The sequence below is a fragment of the Sorex fumeus genome, unplaced genomic scaffold (genome assembly GCF_029834395.1).
Source record: "Sorex fumeus unplaced genomic scaffold, SorFum_2.1 ptg000014l, whole genome shotgun sequence".
Lineage (NCBI taxonomy): Eukaryota > Metazoa > Chordata > Mammalia > Eulipotyphla > Soricidae > Sorex > Sorex fumeus.
The window spans coordinates 8,199,307-8,214,536 of NW_026606071.1; the positions used below are offsets into that span (position 1 = coordinate 8,199,307).

The 15,230-nt window shown below is 37.3% G+C and overlaps 1 protein-coding gene across 1 annotated transcript in view; it reads right to left on the reverse strand.

The window, feature by feature from the left end:
- The window catches only part of STAT4 (signal transducer and activator of transcription 4), a 121,670-nt gene that overhangs the window by 52,098 nt on the left and 54,342 nt on the right, over positions 1–15,230 (reverse strand). The window contains exon 4 of the mRNA XM_056111799.1: positions 3,023–3,121. Coding sequence (XP_055967774.1) covers positions 3,023–3,121 — 99 coding nt within the window. The remainder of the gene's footprint in view (positions 1–3,022; positions 3,122–15,230) is intronic.

Below are 15,230 nucleotides of genomic sequence, written 5' to 3' on the forward strand. Positions count from 1 at the left end.
TCACCACTAAGAACCCCAATATAGCCCCCCCCTCTTACTCCTCCCAATGCCTGTGAGGCAGATGATTTCTACTTAACTCTCTCTCTACTTTGATTATATTCATTATTTCGACAAAAGATGCATCATTATTGTTTAGAGTTTCCACCCAACAATCAGAACTGCTGAAAAGCCATTGTGAAATAATTTGTTTTCTATAGCTGGTTATGAGAACCATATGATTTTGGATTTCTGATATTTTACTAATTAAGTCTGGAGGGATTTCTGCCAAGAGCCAGATAATTACAATTTTGGTTTCTGTGCCTCTGGAGCCATGGCCATGCGGGACAGCTGCTCGTGGGGGGCAACTCATGACCTCGGTAGGGCGTGAAGGATCAGCTGGTACTGCCCCCCTTCCCATGAGGCTGCAGTTGCCCCGTCACAGCCAGCTCATACCTGGCTTTCCAATAAGCTCTGAGGCGGAGGCCACCTTGCTGCTGGGGGTGGGGGGGAGGCGGAAGGGAGAGACACCCTTTCCCTCCTGAGGAAGCATGGTGCCATAGTTTAACGCATGGTCCATTCACTTTTCTGCCGCAAGCTGCTGGGCTCTGGATTAAGTCCTCGTGCCTCTGGAGCCATGGCCGTGCCGGAGAGCCGCTCGTGGGGGGCAACTCGTGACCTTGGTATGGTGTGAAGGACAAGCCGGTACCACCCCCCATCCCATGAGACTGCAGTTGCCCCGTCACCGCCGGCTTATACCTGGCTTTCCAATAAGTTCTGAGACAGCACTATTTCTTGATCACACTAATAATCTGACTCTAAATTCCTATTATACAGTAATCATTTATTACTAAATTACATATTCTTGTCTTAGAGTTTCTAAAACCCTTGAAATTTATAGGTGAGGAACAGTGATAAAGTTGTCATTGACTGCTAATGGTCAATATTAAAAATCATAATGCCTATGTAATAAAGACTCCTTATCTCCCCCTGCTCAACCCCCACCCTAACGGACAGAGCTCAGAGAGCTTCCAGGTTGGTGAGTCATGTGGAGATTTGAGGAGAGTGATGTTCTCAAAGAGGGTGTAACATGTCGTGCTTCTTACCACATATCTGCCATCTCTTCCATTAGGTTGCTTTTGGGTTGCACCCTTTTACAATAAATTAGTAGTCTTGGTAATAAAACATTTATCTGAACACTGAGAGTCACTCTACTAAATTAGTTATACCTGATGAGAAGTCAGAAATTAAGGGGACAACCCAGACTTGTGATTTGCATCTGAAAGGAGGGGGTTAGTCTTGTAGTATTGATCCTTTAATCTGTGGGATTGATGCTATCCACAGGGAAATAATGCTAGAAAATTAGTTGAATTATATGACACCAGCAGGTATCAGAGAACTATTTAGTGGCTAGGAAAAATATTGTACAATATATGTAATGAATGTTACATAGACTTGAACCTGAAATTAGGACTGGCTCAGAATCTTAGCTCTTTAGAAGCTAAATTACATACATACGCAGAGACGTGAATTAGAAATGGCCAGCAAACCGCTTGCTTTACAGTTCAGTTGGCAGCTGTGATCAGAAAAGTTTATCACTTGGCTCAGATCCACAGCTAATCAGTGTTGGAAACTCAAGTGGAATTCATCTTAAGATTGTAAAGCTTTTATAAAATTTTTCTCCATTATTTTCCTACCTATTTAAGATTTCCAAACAAGTGCTTTTTTGTGATACTGTGTATTACTAACAGATTATCTGCAATGACTTAACTAAGCATTTAATAAAATAAAGGAATGTTTCTTATTTGACGTCTGGTGTTTGATAAGAATAGCACACATACATACACACAAATATATGTAGGCAAACACTAAAATGATTAGAAAAGAGGGATATAAAAATACCTGAGTATAAATGCATGTACCATATAATGGTACCCCATTTTTTACCCCCGAAGTAGAATCAAATATATGTATTTTAGTATATGTACTGTTGAAGTGAGTACAACTTTAAGTAGTTTAGAAATTTACTATACATTAAAATTGAATAAAAGTGATATAGCTCTCATCTCAAAATAATAACAAACTGTTAAGAATTGCTACCTTTCTAAAATAACCATAATCTGATAATAGCAGAACTGAGAATATTTAGTACTTAAGAAAAAGAGAAACTTTTTTTCTGGAGCTTTAAAATTAGATTGGTGTGATTTGATAAATTATGGAGGAGCAGTTTGTAATGTCAATTATCTACATGCCTTTTATAAGGACTAATGGAAAAAAAATTCCTAAAGATTTCATTGAGTTTTCTACTTGTCTGTGAATTATTGAATTCAGTATAGTAAGCTAAACAGAACCTAAATATGACAAGGAAAGTATATTGAAGCAATCAAATAGACAAGCATTTATGAGACAAAAAAAAGAAAAAAAAGCAAGTATTTTCCTGTGAAATGAAATTTCTGCTTTTAGGTAGTTTGGACGGTGGGGTGGGAAACTGGAAACCATTGAAGGGATTTAATTAAGCAAAGTCAATCAACAAAGTCAACCTGCTGGGGGAGCAAAGTCTACATAGAAGTAAGGAATTTAGCTGGGAGATGGTTCTGCTCTTCCTAAAAGGATGTCTTTGGATTTTTCTGTATTTTTTGTTGTTGTTGTTGTTGCTTTCGTTGTTTTAAGTGCTCAGAGACTTCTTAGAGCTCTGTGCTGTGAATCATTCTTGGTGGTCTTGGGGAACCATACAGTGCTAGAGATTGACAATACAGGGAATTCTCCTCAACTTCTTGAACTATTTCTCAGGCTCCTGTACTAATATAGTTAATATCACAGGTCAGTGTGTGATTAAACAAAGATCTAGTTAGGATTCAGGAAGCAAAATTTTGAAAGAAACCAAGAAGACAGGAAAAAGAAACTATTCAAAGATGATCCCGAGACTTTGCTGCCAAATTGCTAAAAGGATGACAGCACCACTAAGCAAAGAAGAAGAAGATAAGTAAATGAGCTTCAGAAAAACTGAATTCAAGTGAAAATAAGATCACAAGCTCAAGAAAATTACCTGAACTGGCATATTGGCTGCAGCCAATATTCTCCTCTCTTCCCTTAAACAATTTGAAATGACAACAGCTACATGCATTGGATTTCCATGAAATTTTCCCTGAAAAAAAAAGAGAAAAAGTCAACAAAACAACACAAAAGTTTAAATAGGTAAATATATATAAAGTACATATATAATGTAACAGTTCTACATTTTAAAAAATCTAACTGCATGTATCTATGAATGTAAAATTACTTACTATTTATTCAAACAAGAAATTCTATTGTAAAACCATATGTACTTGTACTGTGAATATGGACTCCCATGTGACATTCTTCTATTTTTAAAAATAATTCTTAGTAATTAAGAATATCTCTGAACATTTCTATTGAAAAGACCCCTGTACATCCACTCAATAGTAGCAGTTTATTTTTACCTTAATCTGGGTTTTAGGTAAGAGTTATATCTCTAAATTAGTATGAACCAAGTGGTTCCAGCTAACTGATAACTCTGAGATTCATGATACACTTAAAACATTTCTTTTGGCTTTTGTATGATGCGGATTATGTTGATTACTCATACTACATTAATGTATGAGAGTGCAACATTCAGAAATAATATTTTTATGATATCAAAGCATATGTATATTTAAAAATCTTTTTTCCACATTTTAAAAATTGAATCACCATGAGCTATAGTTACAAAACTTTCATGTTTGAGTTTCAGTCATACAATGATTGAACATCCATCACTCCACCCTTTCCCCTGCCTCTAGGGAAACAATTGCCCTTTTACTCTTTCTCTCTCTACTTATGGGTATTCCAGTTTACAATACAGATTACAGATAATGAAAGGCCATCATGTTTGGTCCTTTATCTATTTTCAGCACACATCTCCCATCCCAAGCAATCCCTCCAATCATAATTGACTTAGTGATCCCTTCTCTATCCCATCTGCCTTCTCCCCCAACTCATAAGGCAGGCTTTCAACCGTGGAGTAATCTTCCTGGTCTCTACTGTCCTTGGATGTTAGTCTGATATTACAATATTTATATGCCACAAATGAGTGCAGTGCTTTTATGCCTGTCCCTTTCTTTCTGGCTTTTAAGCAAATTTCATGATTTCATCTTTCCTAACAGCAGCATAATATTTCATTATGTAGACATACCAAACTTTCTTTAACCAGTTGTCTGTTCTCAGGCACTTTGGTTGCTTCTGTTTCTTCGCTATTGTGAATGTGTTGAAATGAACGTACAGGTGCAGATGTTATTTCTATTGATATATGCACATTTTATTACCAATATCATGGTGCAGGTATATGATGGTGCAGGTACTATAAACTGGCTATCTGTACCATCAGGTATTTTTAGATAGGTTAAAATATTAGAACATATATGGGTACAACCAAAGTGCTCATATACAGATGAGTGGATAAAGAAGATGGGATGGATGTGCTCAATGAAAGATCATTCAGTTACAAAGATGAAAACTTAACATTTGTCACATTATGGATTGACTTAGAGGGCATTATGTTTGGTAAAACAAGTAAGAAGGAGAAAGACAAGAAAGACAAGTATATATGATTTCACTCATATTCAGAAGAAGAGAAACAAAACCAAACAATCAAAAAGACAGTTTAAGAGTCTAAGAATGAACAGTCTTTAGAGTCCAAGAATATGGGAATGGGGCATCAATTAGATGGTGTTGAATGAACACTAGACAGCTGGTGGCAGAGTGTGGTTTATATGAATGTCCTTACACACAAAAACACAAAACCTTTATAAGATGTTAAGCCAGCTACTTCAATTAAAATAATATGAAAATATAACATGCAACATTTCAGAGGAAGAGCATGAACATTTCAGTTTTCACCAATGTTTGGCCCCGGCCAGGCCCCTGTAGGTGTCTGAGTTTTCCAACTTCAATTTGAAGCACTAGTTCGCACCATTAGTCCTTCCTCATGCTGACAATTTTAAATTCTTCCTAGTTAGAATTTGTTCCTATTAATTTCCCCATTAATTGATTTTTCCTCTTTCTTTCATCCATCACCCCAAGAGTAGCTCTGTTTTCTCATTTTCCTTTAATTCATTATTAAAATATTTCATGGTTAAAAATAAAGTGCTTCTTCTAGAGCTAATTTGGAGGTCCTGCTAATTACACAAACCTGAGTGCTCTTCACAGGCAACTTCAGGAGTTGCTCTAAGCCTGTAGAATCATCCTCATGTGTCCCTTTCTTAAGCATGGGGGTTTTTCATAGTTGAATGTTCATTCAGATACTAACTTTCACCATTTCTCTGCTCCATTGGGGATACTTTATTTTCCTTTCCTGCTTGTTCTTTATTTGTAAACTTTCCTTTTTTAGTTTCCCTCTGTATCTTTTAGAGTTCAATTATTTATTTTTCCTCTCTGTGAAGAGCAAGGAATCACCATTGTTTTCATGCAAGCTTCTATTGGCTTTCTTTGCAATTTTTTCCTAATTCAGTCCCTCACTTAAAAGTGTAAGACAAAAACATGTTATGGAAAATGAATCACTATAGATTCAAAACCAAATTAACACTTTTCATTTTCATAAGCATCAAAGATGTACTCAGCCCCACATTTCAGAGTCACCACATATAGGAATCTTACGTATAAAGACTTCAAAAGGCAAAGCAACAACAAAACCCCCAATAACAAAATAGTCCTAACGTGTGTATTGGTGAGAGGAAGGCTACCTCCTCAAGGTGGGGGCCTCCAGGACTACACCCAGAAGTAGTGAGGGGACAAGGTGGTGCTGGGGATAAAATCCTATTCAGGCGCATGCTAGGCATGAGCCCAAACTTGCCTATATGGCTGGTGATTCCTATGACTTAGGGAATCTCTCTCTCTCTTACTGGCAATTATGGAGTTATTTGTTAATTTGTTTTGCAATGTTGGGGATCATCAAACCCTGGGCTTCACACATGCAAAGTAGGTTCTCTACCATGGAAACATTTCCTCCCTCCCCCCAAGTCCTGGAAATTCTCCTCTCATCTCCTTTTTTTCTTCTTTTTTTTTATTCTATTCCAATCCTCTCCTTATAGTTGTCTTTAATCATAATTCACGAGGAGATTGTTAATAATAAGAAATCCCTTCAGAATTTTCTCCATATTGACTTGCTCTTCATGCCAATGTTCTCTCTTGAACATGCATCTTTCTCTCTCTCTTTCTCTCTCTCTCTCTCTCTCTCTCTCTCTCTCTCTCTCTCCCTCCCTCTCTCTCTCTGTTTTTTGTTCCATTCTGGAGAAGTCCATATTGTAGGAACATGTATTCCTCTCTTTTTCTCCCCTTATGTCTAAGTCATTTCGGTTCAATAAGAACTATCTTGCTTACACACAAATAAGTTTTCTATATGGATATAGATATAATCAGTTCCCACAACATTTATGAATATTTTATTCTTTTATCACTAGCCAGATCAGCAAAGTTATAAATCAAGTATAAATCATATTTGTAAATTTGATTCTGGACTCAATTCTCTCTTTTAGGTCCAATCACCTTTATCAGAGACTGACTTAGTTATTAAACTTTAGTGACAGCTTTCTGTGTTTCGACATAAATTTTATAGTTAAGCCACACACACACATGCACATACATACACACTGAGAATTTTAATGACACCAAATAATTTTTTTGTGGAGTGGGGTATGGACCACATCTGGCTGTGCTCAGGAATTGCTCCTGACTCTGTGCTCAGGAGCAATTTCCACTTCTGGAAATGTTCAGGGGACCATATTTGGTGCCAAGGATAGAACCTGGGCCAGTTGTGTGCAAGGCAAGCACCTTTCCATCTCTTGACCCCAACACTAAATTGCGAAAAACGTGGTAGGTTTGGCTCTTTATAAAAGTCTGAATCCATTTATTCACGTTTTAATTTCTCTCTACTCAACACTTTATCCTCAGAGAGCATACACATTATTTTTATTAGGTTTATTTCTATTTTTAAAAAATATGGAGGGGCTAGAGAGATATTGCAGCAGGTCAGTCATTTGCCTTGCATATGCGTTCAATTTGGGTTTGAACCTTGGCATCCAATATGGTTCCCTGAGCATGGCCGGGATTAATTCCTGAGGTTAGAGCCAGGAGTAAGCCCCAAGCATCTCTGGGTATGACCCAAACACTTGAAAAATAAAAAAGAGAGGAACAAATGGTGTGTTTTCTTCTTAGGTTCGGGTTTTGTTTGTTTGTCTGTTTTTACTAGTATTTGGAAGTGTGATTTGTTTGTTTTTGGACCACACCCCACAGTGCTCAGAGATTACTCCTGGCTCTGAACTCAGGGATCAGTCCTGGCAGGCTTGGTGGGCCATATGTGCTACCAGGGATCTAACCTGGCTCTACTCCTTGTACTCTGTCTCTGTCCCCACAATTTTCATATTTTTTATCCAGTCTCCTTGCCAAACTCCTTAATAGTAATGATATATTTATGCAATTAGTCACTCACTATAAAACTTAGTGCTTTCAAACATATTATATGCACACAAAAATGTGTATGTTGAAAAATTCTTCCTTTTCAATCATCTAGTTTCCACCAGATTTCATCTTAAACTACATCCTAATACTTTAGAAATGCATTGCCTGATTCTCAAATACAGGAGTTTTTTTTGTTCGTTTGTTTTGTTGATTTTTTCTTAAACAGATTTATACCATCAGTTAGAATCAGAATAGATGTTATGAATGATTTTTGTAACTTAAAATTTGCTGGGAATTAATTTGTGCTTCAGCATATGGACTTCTTGGGAATGTTCCATATGAATTTATAAAGAATGTATTGTGCAGTTGCTTTGAACAAACATCTTTTATAGGCTACTAACCTAAACTTGTATTTGTTTTTATCAAAATTCTGCATCCTTGCTGACTTTTTGCCAGATTATTTTTTTTGACTGGGGATGGTGAGGCCTGGGGTGCTCCAAGAGGTGCTGGGGGGGGGGGCACAGATACAACCTGGGGATTCATCAAGGCATTGGTGCTTGGTTCTGATGATGCAGAGTTGCTCCTGCCCCCAGGGGCCCAGGACCACCAGGGCCAACCCTTTGGCTTAGGGGCCCAGGACCACCAGGGCCAACTCTGTGGCTTAGAAAGCCTTGTGGTGCCTGAGATCTAACCGGGGTATGCATTCTAATCACAGTACTCTCTCTTGGCCTCTCGCTTGATTAATTTGATCAGTTATTGAAAAGTGCATGTTAAAATCTGTTTTTTAAATGTTTAGTTGTCCTTTATTAATAAGAAAACTAAGATGTGTTATTTTATTTAATATCTTTCAACTTTGTAACATCAGTATATAAATGATATAAAATAAATGTTATAAAATATATAACACATTAGTATACAATTTATGGAACTGAAATATATATAGTAATAAAATTATATAATAAAAAATCTATTACAAAATCTGTCTTGTAAATTTTTCTCCCTGTGGTTCTGTCATTGTCTTATTATATTACTAAATAGGTTATATCTTTCATTTCTATGAACTGATTTTTCTTTCTCTGTAATGCTTTTTTTGCTTTATAGTAAATGTTTTATTTTTATTTTGTGGGGCACATCCAGATGTGCTCTGTCGGCTATTCCTAGCTAAAAACTTAGGAGTCTCTGTGGTGCTGAGTATTAACCACCATGCCCACCCTGGCCCTCCCATACAAAGCATGAGCTCTAGCTCTTTTAACTGTCTCCATAGCTCTGACATATTTTTTTTTATTCTTAGAAATTTTAACACTGGAAAGATATTACAGTGGGTAGGATGTTCTTCTCTCGGAGAGTCCGGCAAGCTACCGAGAGTATCTCACCCTCACCGCAGAGCCTGGCAAGCTACCCGTGATGTACTCAATATGCCAAACACAGTAGCAACAAAGTCTCCAATGGAGACATTACTGGGCCCGCTCAAGCAAATCGATGAACAATGGGAGGAAAGTGACAGTGACAGTGACAGGATGCTCTTCTGAAAGGTAGCTGACCCAGCTTCAATTCCTGGTCACCATCCCATCCCCAAAGTCAGCATCCCCTATGGTCACCACAAGCACCACCAGGAATTCCTGAGTGCAGAGCCAGGAGTCACCCCGGGGCATCACCTGTGTGACCCAACTCCTGGGGCCACCCAATAGAATTTTCGCTTTATTCATATTGAAAGAGCTATTTTGATTTATTTCAGCATTGTTTCTTAATTGTTTAAAATCACAAGTACCATTATTATGAATATAAAGTAAATCAGCATTAAATAAATTAGCATATACCTAAAACTTTTTGACAATACAGATTTCAACTTTTCTAAATTCCCTTTCAACTCAGATTAAATAACATGCACATTTTACAATGAAATAATGTCCTATGAGCCACTAAGATGCAACAATTTCCTAGGTGTGCATAACTGTTATTCCATTCTGAAAGTTTTGATACTGGTATTACTTATCATACCAGAAAATTCTCAACAGGGACTCTTCATGTCAGAACCACGACTTACATTCCTTCAGCAAAAGTCCATTAAATGGGGAGATAGGACAGTGTAAAAGGCTCTTATCTTACATGCAGCTGACTCAGGTTTGATCCCCAGTACTTCATATGGTACCCTGAGTACTGCTAGGGGTAGTCCCTGCTTGCAAGAGTAAGCTCTGAGCACCACCAAGTATGCCCCTCCCCACAAAATTTTTTTTTATTAAATGGTTTATTAAATAAAGCCTTGAAAATTGTCATGGTTTAGTTATTTCATCATAATCAACAGTCATATCACTATACTTTTACGTGAAATTTATAACTTCTCATGTGAAATTCTATAAATTGGCTAAGAATTGAAAATATAATAGGCTCACAAGGTGTCTATTCCAGATGATTTCATAGTCTACCACTTTGGATCATTTCTAGTAACACCTTTGAAGATATTTCTAGACATTATTTTGCATTAAGTATAGTGAAAAGCTTATCATTTTGCAATTAGGGATAAAATCATAGGGACACACTGCTTTTAACATGTAGAGCTAATATTCTTTTTTCCTTTAAAAATCCTTTTGTGGGCTACAGCAATAGTATAATAGTATTGTGGGTAGGGCATTTGCCTTTCACGTGGCCAACCTGGGTTTGGTCCCCAGGCACCTCAGCCAAAGTACCCTCAAAAGTGATCCATGAGTGAAGGGCCAGAATAAGCCCTGAGCACCTCCAGGTGTGCCCCCCCCCCCAAAGAAAAAGGTCATTTTGCATTAATAGTGTGACTTTAAATCTTATCAAACCAAACCACTTCCTGGTATCATTCATTTCGTATTTTTCACTTTTCCTCAATGACATCATGCTGGAAGTTAAATGCATTCTGCTCAAAATCAGCAGGAAGTTTCTGAAGTTTCTAACAAATGGATGTTGTTCATCTTAATAATAATTCTGTGCAATGCATGGTTCGTTTATTCTAGTCTCATGCTGCTCTGAGATTCCATTCATCTATTGTGAGCAATTTAGCAATTTCTTTGCCATTGTCATTTTGTGTATGAGAGGCAATAATTTTGTATGCATCTCAGATATAAAGTATAATATAACATACTTGTGAATATCTTCTTTTCTTATACCTTTACTGTTGGTTTCCAGGAAAGTACGGCCATTCATCCAGTGATAAATACTTTGTTTTACAAATGTAAAATTTATACCCTGCTAATTTGTTCCCATCACATTCTATACACATGATAACTATTTATTTCAATCCTAAATCATAGTTTTATATTGATGACATTTTAAAGAGCAATTAAACACAACATGTGTTGTAATAACAGTGCCCATAATTCAACTGATGTGACAACAATATGAATAGCTACAATCCAATTTCGCATTCCAGGGAATGACAATGATACTATGATTGTCACCTGGCAACAGCAACTAAAAAACATTATTGATTATAAGATGCATTTTTATTTCAGAGATATTGTAATGAGGAGGAAATGGTATCTTAGAATCAGTGAATGAGCTGTAAATTCTATTTGCTACTTTATGCAACAGTTCATGACTATTTCCTATTCCTCACATGCTTTTTCACCAAACTTAAAAGTTTGACTTGTCAATTAGAGCAACCATGTTATCTTCTCTTTTCCTTCTAAATGATCTGAGAAGTACCAGTCAGAGAAGGGCATCTCTTATTCAAAATGTTCTTCAACTGCCATAGAATCTGAAATTTCACAACGAGAGACATTCATTCCTTTGATTTCTTCCCCAAGGATTCCCTTAAAAATTTAAGCATGCATAAAAGTTAATATTACATTGAACCAATTTTCTTGGCATTTTTCAGGACACATCAGAGGTGACTTTCTGATTACAGTGATGTGAAAACTGGATGAGAATAATAGATTGCAAGGTGCACAGGGAGATTTAGAACAATCCACATACAGAGATTCAGATGAACTCAGAGAGGGAAACAATAGTAATGAAAAGAGATTCGGGATTCTGAAGACGCACATAACCATGTAACTGAGCTTGTGTTCCTCTGTTAAGAGTTATCCCTGAGAAAAAGTTTTCAGTATGAGCTATACAACTGGGAGTTGTACCTTTAAAACACAATTAAGGGAATGAATAAGTGAAAGAAAATATCCAGTGAAGATGTATTATGAAGCACTTTCCTAAGATGGGTAGAAAATCCTGGGGGTCATTATAGGTAAGTGATGGAATTATCTACCCGAGGACTTAGAGAACTAGAATAGTTTTATACCAGTCTTTTTTTCTTTTTTTTTTCATCACACCCGGCAATGCACAGGGGTTGCTCCTGGCTCTGCACTCAGCAATTACTTCTGGCGGTGCTCAGGGAACCATATGAGATGCTGGGAATTGAACCCGGGTTGGCCTCATGCAAGGCAAATGCCCTACCTGGGCTATCACTCCAGTGCCTTATCCCTGTCCTTATCCCCTTATCATGTAGCTTCTGTATCACTTATCTTGTCCTATCCTCAATTTGAGGAAGTTTTAAGTCCTCGGGTTTTACATGCTCAGGAAATAAGGAGTGCCTAAAATCAAACCCAAGACCTCTTATGTGGGAAGCAAGTGTTCTAGAACTGAGCAACGTCCCCAGTCCCCTGACATTTATTTTTAACTACCTACAACTGTGCTATGGTCAAGAGCTATTTCTTACTTTTTTGCTACTGTTGTTTTATGAAGAAGCTGTCTCTGTTTATAGAATAAAATGCTTTTATAGCACGTTCCCTTTGTTGTAAATACCACTGCTAACTTTTTTTTTTTTGCTTTTTGGGTCACACCCGGCAATACATAGGGGTTATTCCTGGCTCTGCACTCAGAAATTACTCTTGGCGGTGGTCAGGGGACCATATGGGGTGCTGGGAATCGAACCCGGGTCGGCCGCGTGCAAGACAAACATCCTACCCACTGTGCTATGGCTCCACCCCCCTACTAACTTATTTTTATCCTTGCCCCTTACTAGTATCAACACATCATCTAGTATTTGACACATTGGACTCAGCTTCAGTCTCTTAGAATTTTCTTCTCTTTGTATTAAGCATATAATGGTTAAAATACTTCAACCTAATATTTCTTCCACCAGAATCATAAAAGTTTTGTTTGTGCAAAAAGTATCCCACAAATATTTTTTAAAAGGCCTAATCAGTCATGTTCAGTTTAATTTACATATAGGACAGTTAATCCAACAAGATATAAAATGTAATATTGGGGGAAGGGTCTTTGGGAGCCACATCTAGGTGTGCTCTGAGCTTATTCTTGGCTCTGTGCTCAGGGACCACTTCTGGAGGGGCTTAGGGGGACCATAAGAGGTTCCAGGGGTTGAATCCCTATCAGTCATGTGCAAGGCAAGCATTCTACCCACTGTATTAGCTTTGACCTCCAAATGAAGCAAAATTTAAATAAAACCTCTCAGTAAACTAGGAATAGAGTAGCTTCCTCAAATTTAGAAATAAAATCTAAAAAAAGAAAAACCCCAAAACCTTAAGACCCCTGCAGCTAACAGACTTCATGATGAAAACTAGATGATTATATGTAATTTCAGTTCAGCAACAAAGGAGAGAGAAGAGGAAGAGATTTTTTAAAAGGAATTAAAAAATCATATGGGCAAAAGATCGAAAAGATCTTATCAAAGGTGATATACAAGTGGCAAATAAGCATATGAAAACATCACCAAAAACATATGTGTGGTGAATTACAGCTTAAAACAACTGTGAGATTCCCACTACACATCTTTTCAGAAAAGCAAAATTCCAAAACAATGGCAAATGGGGAACAGCAGGGTGGATGGGGTTAAGGGAGTAAGACGGAAAGCTCTATACTTTGTACTCAGTTGTTTTTTTTTTTTTCTGTAAATCTAAGACTATTCGCCCCTCTCGGAGAGCCCGGCAAGCTACCGAGAGTATTCGACATGCCAGACACAGTAACAACAAAGTCTCCAATGGGGACGTTACTGGGCCCGCTCGAGCAAATCGACGATCAACGGGAGGGCCTTTACCTTTACCTTTACCTAAGACTATTCTGAATAGATGAGGCTGGTCTTCATCATAATCCTAGTAAAGTTACAGTTCTGACACATTTTTATCCTATTATTCCGTTGTCCAAGAACAAATTCAAATGATTAAAGTTGACTGCCTCTCTTGTTCATTTAGCTTTGATTTCTCCTCTCATCATAAAGCTTTTCTTGAGAAAAGAGAAGTGAGGTGTAAAGTTTTAATGGGCAGAAATAGTTAAGTATTTTTGTTTTTATTACAATAAAAATGATACACCCTAAAAAACTTTGCTAAAAATTAGATGCAGGAATATAGAGAGATTTTTTTTTTTTGCAGGGCTTAGAGTTTTTGATGGGGGGCACAGCCAGCTGTTCTCAGGGCTTATTCCTGGCCCTGTGCTAAGAGATCACTCCTGGCAGGCCTCAGAGCACACATATAGTCCCTGGGATGGAAACCTGGTCAGCTGCCTGCCTTCTCTTCAGCCCCTATAATGTACTTATTTTTTTAATTAAAGAAAACACTTCTTAAAAGTATTAAGTTCATCCTTTGGGAGTTCTGAGTATTTTCCCCACGCAGCACAGTGTCCTGTGTTTTAGGAGGGCTTTACTTATCCTAGAACATGTGCAAAGCAGCAGGAATCCGCTCTCTATAAAGTCATGGATTTGTGACTGTTACTCACCATGTAACCGTAGGCAAATCACTTCTCAACCTTCATTATTTTAATTGCCCCATTAGTTGGAATAATACTAAGCATTCATTATAAAATCATTGCAAGGAGCTTGCCAGACTCATAACTTGTAACACACTATAAATTCAAGGAGTTTTCTACTTAGCATTGGGCGGGGGGGGGGGGGGGGGGGAGGATTTAGAAATTTGAAGCTCAAGTATGGTAAATTGATAAAAACAAGATATAAATCTTTTTATTAGTCTAAAGATAAAGACTGGGGCTAGAGCAATAGCACAGAGGGTAGGGCATTTGCAAGCTTTTGCCTTGCATGTGTCTGACCTGTGTTCAATTCCCAGCATCCCATATGGTCCCCCGAGCACTGCCAGGAGTAATTCCTGAGTGCAGACCCAGGAGTACTGTGCATTGCCGGGTGTGACCCAAAAAGAAAAAAAAAAGATAAAGACTGAAACTGATTTTAAAGCCAAAGAAGATGTGTTCTAAGAAATATATTTGTACAAATATAAAAGAAACTCAGAATATTTGGGGTTTTAAAAATATTAGACAGAGGTACTTTCCTGCATTTCTTTAGGACTTACTTGAACATGAACCAAATACTCTAAAAGCTGTTTGACTTAAAAAAACAAACAAACAAAAAACAGAACAATTTGTAGTTGCTGGACATTAGAAATAACACAGTGCTCTAACCTGAGAATAATCATATCAATTGGGGAAGAACATTATTAGCACTACACAATGCATGCATAAAAAAGGCTTGGGAGGAACATGTCTAACTCTCACTAATGATAATCTAGAGAAAAATGTGATTGGAGGAGGCTACTCTGAGACAGTATTGTTTGAATCTTTTAAAAATAAGCATGTGTCACTTTTATGATTGAAGCTAAACAAGAAGTGATAAATTACACGTGTGTTTCATAACAGATCTTTCTTTTTCTTAATTTAAGCAGGTTTTTTTTTTGGTAAAAGATGAATGTTGACTTTGAATATGTTTTATTTAGATAAAAAGTGAAAAGAGTAATTAAAAGCCCAGTTAGGTTACTATGAAAACTAAAATTTAATGTTTTTGGAAAATTCTGACATATAATTAAGAGATAAACTGTCAATTGGTG